This window comes from Cutaneotrichosporon cavernicola (assembly GCF_030864355.1).
Source record: "Cutaneotrichosporon cavernicola HIS019 DNA, chromosome: 6".
In the NCBI taxonomy this organism is placed as follows: domain Eukaryota; kingdom Fungi; phylum Basidiomycota; class Tremellomycetes; order Trichosporonales; family Trichosporonaceae; genus Cutaneotrichosporon; species Cutaneotrichosporon cavernicola.
The window spans coordinates 1813125-1825348 of NC_083398.1; the positions used below are offsets into that span (position 1 = coordinate 1813125).

Here is a 12224-nt window from a genome sequence, read left to right on the forward strand (position 1 = left end):
GCACCCGTCTGGGTCTTGCAGTTCCCAAGCAGGCTCGGCCTGGTTTGGGCCGAGATGCTCATGCCGGTACACGTCTTCTGGTAGTTGGCTGTTATGGCGGGGATGGTGGTTGCGGACGGGTTGGATTGGCGTTTGCGGAGGCGGGGTTTACGTAGTTGTGCGATACATGTCGCGTTGTTTCGAGCGCCTTTTGTCAGTGGGATCTAGCTTGCCACTTACAGCGGATGGGGATGGACGCAGGGCGGGGGAGAGCTAGCCCAGATTGTAGCGCTTCCCGGTTAGTGCGTGCTGCTGGGCGAGTGGGCTTGCGAGGCCGCCCAGTCGTGAGCGTGACCAAAGCCAAAACGAGGAGGCAGAAGAAGACACACCGCATCAGGAGGGTGTTTTCTCAATTGCTTCTACACCGGCAATGCAGACGTCCATTTATTACATTATGTTCAGTAGGCATCACGCGTGCTTCTCCATCAGTTTTCACGTGATGACTGATCACCAGTCGGCGCCGTTACCGACATGGTCAAGCCCCAGATGACAACGGCGTGAGTGAAACAACCATATTGGACGACTCAATTACACTAGTATAACATATTTCCAGGCTATCCCCTAACCACCTGGTATTCAATTGAATCCCGGGACCTCGATCGGCGAGGAATTGCAGCGCGCGGCAAGATGGCACAACGTTGCACAGTACTGGTCAATCGACCCGATGATCGTCCGGTCACTTCGCCGCATGGCTTGTTCGATACGAGGCGCAGCGAGGCGGGTACATTACGTCTCGCGAGCTCTCTGGACTCGTCTCTGGTATGCGGTTCATTACGTCTCGCGAGCTCTCTGGACTCGTCTTTGGTAGAAATAGAGTTGGGCAAGACCTGCCAACAATGCGAGGTAAACATGTGGCGATCTGTCGGCTCCGAGACGGACAACGAGAGAGACACAGATCTCGGCCATGCGTACAGTACAGGATCGTGGCTGACCCGACAACCTGGAATCTGGAATTCCTCCGTCCCGTGTCGGACTGATATGGAGATGTTGGGGAAGAGATGTCAAGCAAGGGAGGGGAAATGCTGGAAACCTTGTGTTCCACTTGCAGGAATACCATCACCCTTAGTTGTCGCGCATATCTACCCGTTAAGATACTGTTTCTTCCACACGTTGTAGGTAATTTCAGCTTCCACACGTAGGCAATTTCAGCGAGAGCTTTAAGCTTGACGCGTTGATACAGCCGATTAGTCGACGCATTCCGCCACATTGCATCTCAGGATATCAGGATACGCCTGATGATCGTGGAACGCCCTTTCCCGAGTTCTGCATGGGGGTTCGGTATCCTGTCATATCTCATGTCAACCAGAACGATGGGGAAGCAGGACTATACTTCGGCTGAAGCGAGGCCCAGATGTGAGACACGGGACGGAGCAAGATCCTGAGAATGATCACCAACTAAATTGGATGGCGAGACATGTCCACTCTGCACTCTGCAGCGACTGATATCCTTAAATCGCTTCCCTCAGCTCCAAGATGATGCAAAGCTGATAAGCGGCAACGGCCGCCAATGCCAACGTCTCCAAGCAAAGTACAGTATACAGTACCCTACCAAAAGTGTTCGGACTGTCCTGATTTTGGGTCTGTGCGCAACCCGCCATCTCGTCTTCCGAGCACGATTCCGGCGGAACGGCGATGCCTATGCTCATTCTGAGCACAGAATTGAACTGTACACTGTCAATTACCCATATCCCCCCTCCCAACTCTCCAGACCTCAATCCCATTGAGCATGTACGGGTGGAGCTAACTTGAAGGAACTGGGGGCAGCTTTGTTCTGGATCTTTCAGAGAGACGGTGTCAGAAGAGGAGGTGAATCCAACTCGAGTAAAACCGATGTGGAGATGCGCCGAGATTGAACCGCTCGCGGAGAATACATGTAACCCAGTTTGCATTCCCATCCCTTGTGGTATCCTACTTTACTGCTTCTTGTACAACCCCACTACTTGAAGGCCAACTCGTCCTTCCACTCCGGCTGCTCAAGCCGGCTCTGGTACCCGAGCATGCAGAAGTCAAAGTGGACCTTGGGCAGGGCGGCGAAGTACTCGTCGTACCTGCGGTTCATGGCGTCCTTGAGTGTATTGACCTTACCGGACGGGAAAAGGGTGGTGTACGGCTCGACACAGCTCTGGCCCTTGCAAGTCTTGAGGACGAGGGTGAGTGCGTCGAGGCGGTGCAGAACGCGCTGAGTCTGGGCATCCAGGACGTCTCCGGCATCAAAGGCGGGAAACTTGCCAAGCTCGTTGAGAGGCGCAAGAATGTTGCGAACCTGGTACGGGTCCGAGACGAGGTTGTACAGCTCGCGCTCGCCAGTGCACCACACGTGGTAGCTGTAGGTGACTGGTTTGCCGTCGACTTGGTCATGTACGCGCAAGGTGCGGTAGGCTATTGTTAGGATTTCTGGAGAAAAGCTAGAATAGCTCACTGTTGTTTTCGCGGTAACTGGCGTCGACAAACTTGCCCTCCTCGATACCACGGACCCAGAACTCGGTCAGGCTGTGTCGGTGTTTGCTGTACTGCTTGTCGGCCAGCTTGCCCTCACCGAGGTGGAGGTTGATCTTGGTCCCGTCGTTCTCGTAGTCGGGTTTGGCACCGGCAATGTCCAGGAACGTGCGGGACAGGTCAACGATTCCGTAACTGCTGACCTTGTCCGTGATGCCCTTGGGCATACCAGGCCCACGGATCGCGAGTGGTACCTTGATGTCCTCTTCGAATGCAAGGGTCTTACCAGGCTGGCGACGGTGGGTGCCTAGAGCGAAACCGTTGTCCGCTGTGTAGATGACGTACGTGTTGTCGAGGGCGCCGGCAGCCTCGAGCTTGTCAAAGATCTGCCCGACCATCTCGTCGACACTCTGCAAGCTACGCAGACGACCGCGGTAAAACTCGTCGAGGTACTCGACATTGGACTCGTTGAGCTTGGGCAACGTCTTGACCCAGCTCACACCCATCGGCTCGTCGGGGTTGAAGCTCTCGGTGCGCTCCAGCTTGGCGTCCTTGAACATGTGGTCGTGGCGTTCTGGCCACTCCGGCGTGTCCATATACAGTCTGCCTGAGCCGCTCAATCTAAGAGTGCTGTTCATGTAGCTATGGGGTCCGATCGGCGCAAAGCCAACGAAGAAGGGCCGGTCCGAGGCCAGCGCCGAGTCGAGATGAGCGAGGCCCTTCTGCGCCACAATGTCGTTGGAATACGTGTTCTCGTGAATCTCAACCGGACCATTGTTCACGCTAAATCCGGGCTTCCAGTAGTCGTATGTATACGGGTCGACCAGCATGTCCGAGGCGTTGAACCCAGACACGGGAAGGTCGACGCAGTTCTTATCCGTCTGGTCGTTCATGTACTTGCCCACATAGTACGTGTTGTAGCCTGCGGCCTGCAAAAAGTCGGGCATCGTGTGGTTGACATACCCGGCGTTGTTGAACTTGACCCATCCGCCGTGGGGGAGCTCAACGTTGGTAATGTTGTGGTTGTGTGCCGCCTGGGTACGCAGCAGAGACACGCGCGACGGGCAACAGAGCGACACGGGAGTGAAGAAGTTTTCATAGTTGACGCCATTGTCGACGAGGCGGTCGAAAAGGCGCGGCATAATCTCGCGCGTGTGCGTGCCCGCGTCCTGGTCATCGGTGACTGAATTAGCACAGAACGGCAGAGAGGCGTACTGATGAGCACAATGTTGGGCTTGCGTCCGGGTTGCTTGCCATGGCCCTTGCCGTTGGATTTGCCGTTGCCGTTGGATTTGCCATTGCCGTTGCCATTACCATCGCCGCCAGCGGCGACGAGGCTGAGTAGGCAGAGAAGGACAGTGCGAATAAGCATGCTGCTTGGGTTGCTTAGACTGCCCACTCCCCCTCTAATCCTTTTATGTCGCAACGGCTCTCGGCATCACTCGTCCTGGACACTCGATGCCGGCAGTAATTCTCACCTGCCATCGACGTCTCGGGGACCCCGAAGCCATACCGTTGACCTCTGTCATGCGGGCAACCTTAATCGTATCGCCCGCGATATCTCGAGATGTGTCGTATATCCGAATCCCGATCTACTTTGCGTATAGTAGGCCCCTGCCCACCTGCCGATACGGGCAACCCTGTGCAGCCTGACATTCCTTGACTTGCCTCGGCAGAAAGACAAAACAAAAGTAAATGAACCTAATCGTCCTCAGCTCCTATGTCTCTTCCGCACCCCGCAACCGTGCTACATCCGTGTCGCCGGCTCCGACGGATCACAAGCCCACCACGGAGTAAGAGCAGCATTTGTCCGCCTCAGGCCTGTGCCTACGACATTGGTGTGTCAGCTGCACGTTCTCAGGGCTGGTGGGGACCGGCGTGAGGACGAGACCAGTCCGAAGAGGACGGCTTCGGGTCCTCCGACACTAAGTGTGTCGTTATCGTTAGCGCCCGGTAGCGCCCGGGGTCAAAGTGGGCGAGGATGGCGTGCAACTCTCCTGTGGCGGCCTTATGGCATCGCTGGGTCCTATGCCACCTGGTCGCTCCGCACCGATTTCAGGCTTTATCCGACAGCCATGTCCGAGATCTTGTATCTCGAATACAGAGAATGCGTCGGTCACGTTCGTATTCCGCAGGGGTTGCGAGCATATTGAGCAGACAGGTGGGCAAGGTCGGCGCGCCCGTCGCAGTTTGAAAACGGGGTTCGGCGTGGAGGTCGGCATGTCGTGGGCAAGGTAGTCTGGTGAGACAGTCAAAGAATGGATCATTGTAGGCCATTTCGACCCCGTTGTCAGAGTACCGAGTTGGGGGTGGGGCTGGACACTGCCAAACCCAGATACGATACGTCGGGAGGCCAGGCGACGCCATGCGCGGGAGGTAAGCGGCGACGCCATGCGCTGGAGGTAAGCAGCTCTCTGTGTGAGTGAGGTGTGGGTGTGGCTTGGAACGCTGTCAAAAAGCGCATCTTCAAGTCGGAGGGGTAGACCTTGGTATGGCTTTGTCCTCGAGGGCGCCCCGTGCTCGTTGGGCAAGAGGATGCTAGGTCTCGCTCGGTTGCGATGTGGGATGGTGCAATTAGTCGTGGCGGTTTGGTGTTTGGGCCAGTGCATTCCGCCTGAGGGCACATCTTCCACCTCCAGATCTCAAGAACGGGCTCCGGATTCTCTGTTTGGGCTTGCGCATACTGGCATGGCGGCACGGCTTGGGCTTGGCTTGAGCTTGGGCTTGGCTTGCGCGTGCCGCGATGGGGTGCGCTGCTTGGCTTGCGCGTGCTGCCATGGGGTGCGCTGCTTGGGCTTGCGCCTGTCGGTGGCCAGCGGGTCAGTCGTAGTGCAACGCGGTGCCGGGTCAAACCACGGTTCAGAACGTCGTTCGTGAGTGGAATCGACAAGAGCGGACGGTCTCTATACCGAGGAGCCGATGTGCGCCGGTGGACGCACAGGATATCTGAACCGCTGTGTCCGTCAGTGAGGAGGTCGAGTCTGCGTGGCCGGGTTCGACGTTGCGTTGTGGGCATGTGACGCTAACGACTGATGTCGACCCACGTCACATTTCGAGCACTGCTCGAGCGGCGCCATCTCGCGGGTCCCGCCGATGGTCGCGAGCTCAGACAAGTAAAGGCTCCACGGTACAAGTGTCAGCAGGATTGTATCAATTAGAATGCACTGGCCCCCTCGACCCAGCCCCAAGAGCAGTAAGGGTCCATCAATGCTACACTGCCTCCGAGCGACGTGCGAGCTACCTGTTGTAGACGCCACCCACCTGCGCCCCGTTCTCCTCACCTCCCACACTCTTCTCCCACAGCCGCTCGGTCGGTCGATCGACGAGCGCGCGCAGCGCCTTGATCTCGTCAAATGAGCTCTTGCAGCATCCGCCAATGACCACGCCCTTCCACACCCCCATAGCCTCGGCCTCATGCGCGACCTCGAGCAGGCGGTCGGCCCACACATCGGGCCCCATTTCCCGATGTGTCCATTCGCGTTTCACCACATCGTACGTCGCCCCGCCGTCGGGATAGAGGATGAGCCAGAGGGGATGCCGTTGAGCATGGTGGGTAACCGCGCCAGAAAGGGCGCCAACAAGCGCAGGAAGCAGAGTCGGGTGAGTGCAGTTGATACCGATGCCGTCTGGCTTGGCGGCGAGACAGCGCGTGTCTATTGGCAAGGCGGCGAGAGGCGCAAGTTCGCCCATGAGCGCCTCGGCCACTTGGCGCATTTCCACAGTCTTGCCGTTGGCGTCACGCTGCCCGATATGGCCATTCGGATAAGCAGAGGAGATCCAGAATGGTTTCGAGTTGGATTTGGATTTGCCATGCATCTCCATCTCGCAGTTGAGGGCGCCGACGGCGCGGCGGATCGCCCGGATCTCACGGAGGACAGGGATCGTCTCGAATGCCAGACACGTGATGCGCGACCACGTCGCCTCGTCCGACGCATAGACCCGCAGCCTGTCGAGATGGAAGGTCGTGAGGGCCGCTTCGTACGAGCATTCGTCTGTGCGTGGAGCGTAGTTTGTGGCCGAGGAGGAAGGATCGAAACCTGCCGGTCCGTACGGCGGGGGATACAGCCCGTCATACTCTTGGCCGGGGGAGAGGGTTGCGCCGTATGGTCCGAGTGCGAGGGCGACTTTGGGTTTCTGGATAGGTTGGGGGCTGGGTACAGTTGATGGGTGTTGTGGCAAGGCATGAATGGAAGAAAAGGAGGAGCAAGAGGACATGGTCGAGACGGACGAGGCAGGGGTGAAAGGAGCTTTGTGTGGGCATGGAATATCGGCGGCGAGCGACACGGCTCGGCGCATCAGAGCGCGCGCATCGTCCTCGCTATGTCCTTGTTCCACCAGCGCTGGCAGTGTCATCTGGTATCTGGTGTCAAATCTCTGGAAAGAGAAGAGCATGGGAAGAGCTCACGTCGCCGTCTCAATGATGTCAGCGCCCACCAGTGCAAACCGGGCGTGCACGTTTGCCAGGGCGGCGGGGTCGCGGGCGACGAGCTCGCTGCCCCACATGGAACCCGAGACGTCGTGTCCGATCGCCTCGAGGGTTGTCCCCATGCCGCCGTCGAGGATAAGGACGGGCATCATTGGAGTGGTGGAATGGATGATGAGAGATAGCGGTGAATTGCCGTTTCGGCCTTGACATTTGACATTTCCCGAGTCGGCAAACGTCATCGTCACTTGTCAAACAATACATACATCCTGTACACTGGTCGATTTAGGACTACTATGGGTATAGGTCCGACCTACACGGTGGGCTTTGGCTCGGGCTACTCGTGCTAAGCGGCTAAGCTGCTTGTCCTGAGAGTGACGCCGAGAAGCCAGTCCACCGCCCGAGTTCGTCAAACATGACTGTCGCCGTGCTCGTGCCGTCGTTGAGCTCTATCCCACGGCCTTGTTCAACGGGACTCGTCCTCCACTTCATCATGCTCGCGAGACCCTCGACCGCACGCCGCACATTGTGGATTGACCCCGATGCGAGGATGCGAGGGGCTTTTATCCCGGCCGTGGCAAGGGTGAGAGGCGGCAGCGGCGCGTCGAGGATAAACAGGACGCGCGACGAGCCATTCGGCGCCGAATAGTACGGCCCTCGCTGGAGGATACCAACGGCCGCCGCACCAATTTGATGCGCTAGCGACGAGATGTCTTCGTCGGTAGGCGCAAAGTTGTCTGGGAACGGCAGTTCCTCAGCCATGAGTTCCGGGATCTGGTATTGTTCTCCAACTCTGAGCAAGCCGGCGGCAACCTCGTCTCCACGCGGGTGTGCCCATCCCCAAAGAATCGAGCGTGGACCCGGCGCAATCGAACACAGGAGATGCGCCCTACATTCGAGGCAGCGTCCGTCCGCACTCCTGAACGTGAGTGTACCTGCTTCCATGTCGACTTCGAAATTGTGTTCGCCCAGCTCGTCGCCGGCCTCGACGAGGGCGTCCTGTTGGAGGAAAGCGGCGAATTCGGCAGCCTCGATCCACGGAGCGAGGGCCGGGAACACGAATGGCGAGTCTGGAGCGTTGTTGTGCCGCTGGGTGACGAGGGCGCGCAGCTCTGCTTGCTGTACCTCCCGCTCGGCTTCGGCGACACTTGTTCGTTCACTGGAAACCGAGTTGCCGCCCGTGGACGCTCGTGGGGGTGCGAGGCGCGGTTTGCTGCCATTCGAAGCGGGGTTATAGTCCTCCATCACGGGGGCGCGGGGGATCGTGCTCGGCTTGTAAAGTGCCTTAGCGACCGACTGCATCTGCTTTGGTTCCTTGCTGCGAAAGAAGCACATTGTTGGGTTGGGTGGTAGAATGCTCAACGGAGATGGAGATTGGGGGCGTCGGGAGAGTGAAAAACTCCGATGTGTGGATCTGGCTGAGGTGATGGGAAATAATGCCGTTGAGCCGAGAGAGAGAGTGATGGAGTGATGAGTGATGGAGTGATGGAGTGGAGTGATGGAGTGATGGCAAGTGGGATGAGTTGCGTGTTGGCAAGCTTGCTGTGACAGAGATATCAAGACTCGTCTTATGTGCCAAGACTATGGAGCATGTGGGGAAATCTTGGTGGTGCAAGCATCTGGTCCGAGGGGTGGGCTAGTCTGATGGGCCAAGACGACTCCATCTCTCCTACCCCCGCGTACCCCTCTCTACGATCTTAGGGTCCTTTTCCGGCTCGGTTTGTCTGCCTTGTACCTTTATCCACTGTTCTGACAGTGCATCCCCCCGAAAGCGTTTCAGGACCAAAGTTTCGGGGAGGGCCGAAGCGAGCCATATAACCTCTCCCCTCACCTCGGGCCTGGCACAATCGGCAACCACCGACACACCGAGAGCGGGCCCCAACATGGACGTGTCTCAAGTCTTCTTGTTAAGCTCATGCTTGACTAAAACATGTAAACACCCCTTCTGTGAAGGGGGCGTATGGGTGGGCGAGAACAGGAAGCGAATAGGCACTTTGCACTTTGCACTTTGTACTTTGCACCGCCGCCCAGCCGCCAAGAGGTAACCGTGCCATTGCCAACGCCCATTGGCGGTGGAATGGACAATGAGAGAGAGACGTTTCTTGGCTAGCAACATAGTGTGTAATGGTTAATGACATCAGCCAGGATGGCACGCGACACATTGCGGCCATGATGTCGTTGATGGAAACGCCGGCCGCGTTCCGATGGAGGGCGAGAGAAGCGAGCCATGCGAGCTACTCCCTCACAACAGTACTGAAATAGAACAGCAGCTTCCGAGCTGTTGCTCGAGATGGCGTATACTGGATGCATGCACAGGCGTAGATGCCAAGACTGAACCAAGAGAGGGGATCAAAGAAGAGACCGGGGGAGGCTGGCCTCGGTAATCTACCCTGGTTGCCGCCCAAGCCAGTGTCACATCACGTCACCCAGCCCGATAGCGACGGAAGTCACTCAAGTGAAACTAGGCTCTGTCGGGTGGGGATTGCGACTCACTTGAGTAAGTACGAATGTGGTGAGTGGTTGGCACTGAGGGCAGAGCGGAGACAGGCTTGGGAACAGCGACGCCACACCCTTCATCACCATCGCACTAATGCCATGATATGCCTCCGTCTCCGTTCCCCAGCGCTCGCGCCTTTGACGCTGGTTCAGGAGGATGGCAAAAAAAGATACACCGTAAGGGAGTCGAACCCCTGCCGCGTCGATGGCAACGACGCATGATACCGTTTCACCAACGGTGTTATGCTTAGTCAGTATTTTGATGTTTCACCTAGAATATAAAGACGTTATCTTCACTTAGAGGCCACTGGATAATTTTTTGACGCTAAAGATACCAGCCCTGCTGCTCATGAGCCGGCAGATTGGGATGACGGCTGAAGGCTGCCTGATGCCCCGAGTTTCTCTCCTAACCCCTGGTTCAGCTGAGGACAATGTTCAGCCCATCCCGGAAGCGAGTGGACTATTCCTAGTGTTGCCAGAACGGCGCTGCGTCGACTCCAACTAGGCGCGCCTCCTCTCCTATCTCCTCCCTCGGCCAAACCACTATCGCTGCATTTTGTATGCTACATGATATTTTTTGGACTACAGGCGCGCCGCACCATCGCCCTTCCATCCGCGCTCCGAGGCAATAATCTCCGCAGCCCCCTCCCCAATAGCCAGCACCGTCAGCATGGGATTAATGCTAACCATATCGGGGAACACGCCAGCATCGGCAATTCTGAGCCCCTTGACTCCCCTCACGCGGAGCTTGGAATCAACGACGGCCTTGTCGTCCTTGGAAGTGTTGCCCATCTTGGTCGTCCCGGCAGGGTGGTAGACGGTGTGCGCGGCGCGGCGGGCATATTCGCTGATATCGTCGTCGGTCTGGATCTTGGGGCCCGGGGCAATTTCCTGCTTGAGCCACTCTTTGAATGGGCTCTGTTGCGCTACCTTACGGGCAGCCTTAATGCCTTCTACGAAGCTGGCGGCGTCGTAGCCTTCCGGATCGGTGAAGTAGCGGAAGTCGAGAGAGGGCTTGATGGCAGGGTCGGACGAGGTGAGGAAGAGGCGGCCCTTGGAGCGGGGACGCGGAATGTTGGGCGTCATGCAGAAGGCGTAGCGGTCTGCAATCTTGGGGTAGCCCAGGCGCTCCGTGTTGACGGTCTGTTTTAGCGAGGATACACAATACGCTTCACGCTAGCTCTGGAAATCTACTCACAAAGGGGATTTGGTAGCAGTGCATCATGACGTCGGTCGCAGTGTCGCCTGGGCTGGTGGGCTCGCGGCGGATGAAGACGCCGGCGTCACTGTCCATCGTCGTCTGGTTCTCGGGGACAGGCTTGTTGAGCTCCCACATGATAATGGTCTCGGCGTGGTCGACGAGGTTCTCGCCGACTCCGGGAATGTCCTTGACAACCTTGATACCGACGTCGGCGAGTTGCTGAGCCGGTCCAAGACCCGACAAAAGCATGAGACGGGGAGTATCGACTGCGCCGGCAGACAGGATGATCTCTCCCCCGGCTCTAGGCGAGATAGTGACGTTACGCCCGTCCTTGAAAGTGACGTTGATGCCCGTCGCCGTATCGTTCTGGACATTGACCTTGCTGACCCACGCGTCAGTGACGACGGTGAGGTTGGGACGGTTCTCGTCGCCTCGCAGGAAGGGGTGGATGTAGGCCACACTCGCTGACGAGCGGTACCCATTATCGGGGTTGTATGAGATGGAGAAGAATCCAACTCCCTTCTTGATTTCGCCGTCACGACGAATCGTCTTGTTAAAGTCGTTGATGACCGGAATATCCAGAGCGGTCGAACACGCGTCCACCCAGTCGAGGCAGAGCTGGTTCTGGTGACGGGCATGTACACGCTGAATAGTGTTCTTGAGTTTATCGATGAGACGCATCACCGTGTCAAAGTCCCAGCCGTCGGCGCCCTTGGACACCCACAAGTCCATGTCCTTCCGGAACGGCCTGAACGAGATGAGTGTATTGTGCGACGAGCAACCGCCGAGTACCTTTGCACGAGAGTGACGGATGTAGCTGTTGCCCATGGGCTGATCGGTTGTGCCATAGTCGTAGTCGAGGTCTCCGCCCAACAGAGTCAACCACTGACGCAAGTCGAGTACTTGGTTATTGTTAAAGTCGCTTGGACCGCCTTCGATGATGAGGACGCGGTGGTGCGGGAGAAACTCGGTAAGCCGAGAACCGAGGACACACCCGGCAGTCCCGCCCCCGACAATGATGTAGTCGTAATGTCCCGACAGCTCGGTGTCGGGGATGCTGCTCTTGCACTCCATCGGCATGGTGAGGAGAGGTGATGTGGGTAGGAGGGGAGGGGGGGAAGAGGGGGAAGGAGGGGAGGGGTTGGCTACATAGAAAAGAAAGAGGGGCGCGGGCGGGGCCTTGTGCTTAAGTGTAGAGTGTGCCGAGGAGCGGCATTGCCTCCGTTCGCTTGCTCTTGCTTGCTCTTGTTCCTCCGGCTCCTCCGTCGCGGCGTGGCTTCAAGGCGTAATAGCAGAGGATTGTGAGTACAAGATCATCGTCATCCGGATCAAGATGTGACAGAAGTCTTTCAGCTGTATGGCTGCTGGCTGACGATGATGAAATGCACCCTGAGACCAACAGTGAAAAAGGCTTGGCTCAAATGCGTCCGACACGGTCCTCTGGGTCATGCGGGCACTTGAAAGCCTTGTTCCTGCTTCCTGCATCCTGCATCCTGCATCCTGCGTCCTCAGGCCCATTGTCAAGCATTATAGATTTATTGTAGCTCGTGTGCTGTGCTGTCGAAAGGGGGTTGCAGTGGTTCGAGGAATGGGGTGGGTTACAAGGACGTCACTACCCAATGTGGGCGT

General features: G+C 57.5%; 4 protein-coding genes across 4 annotated transcripts; all 4 read right to left on the reverse strand.

The window, feature by feature from the left end:
- Window positions 1-1975: 1975 nt before the first annotated feature.
- Window positions 1976-3847, reverse strand: CcaverHIS019_0607010 (uncharacterized protein; the record flags this gene model as incomplete). Its single annotated transcript, XM_060603187.1, has 3 exons — window positions 1976-2418; window positions 2459-3658; window positions 3691-3847. 3 exons carry the CDS (start codon window positions 3845-3847, stop codon window positions 1976-1978), a joined length of 1800 nt encoding a protein of 599 aa, XP_060459507.1.
- Window positions 3848-5712: 1865 nt separating this feature from the next.
- Window positions 5713-7053, reverse strand: CcaverHIS019_0607020 (uncharacterized protein; the record flags this gene model as incomplete). The annotated part of the gene is made up of 2 exons (XM_060603189.1): window positions 5713-6835; window positions 6881-7053. The coding sequence occupies 2 exons, from the start codon at window positions 7051-7053 to the stop codon at window positions 5713-5715; spliced, it is 1296 nt and encodes a 431-aa protein (XP_060459508.1).
- Window positions 7054-7252: 199 nt separating this feature from the next.
- On the reverse strand, window positions 7253-8233 carry CcaverHIS019_0607030 (uncharacterized protein; the record flags this gene model as incomplete). The annotated part of the gene is made up of 1 exon (XM_060603190.1): window positions 7253-8233. One exon carries the CDS (start codon window positions 8231-8233, stop codon window positions 7253-7255), a length of 981 nt encoding a protein of 326 aa, XP_060459509.1.
- A 1743-nt stretch (window positions 8234-9976) lies between these two features.
- Window positions 9977-11675, reverse strand: CcaverHIS019_0607040 (uncharacterized protein; the record flags this gene model as incomplete). Its single annotated transcript, XM_060603191.1, has 2 exons — window positions 9977-10537; window positions 10593-11675. The coding sequence occupies 2 exons, from the start codon at window positions 11673-11675 to the stop codon at window positions 9977-9979; spliced, it is 1644 nt and encodes a 547-aa protein (XP_060459510.1).
- Window positions 11676-12224: the final 549 nt, after the last annotated feature.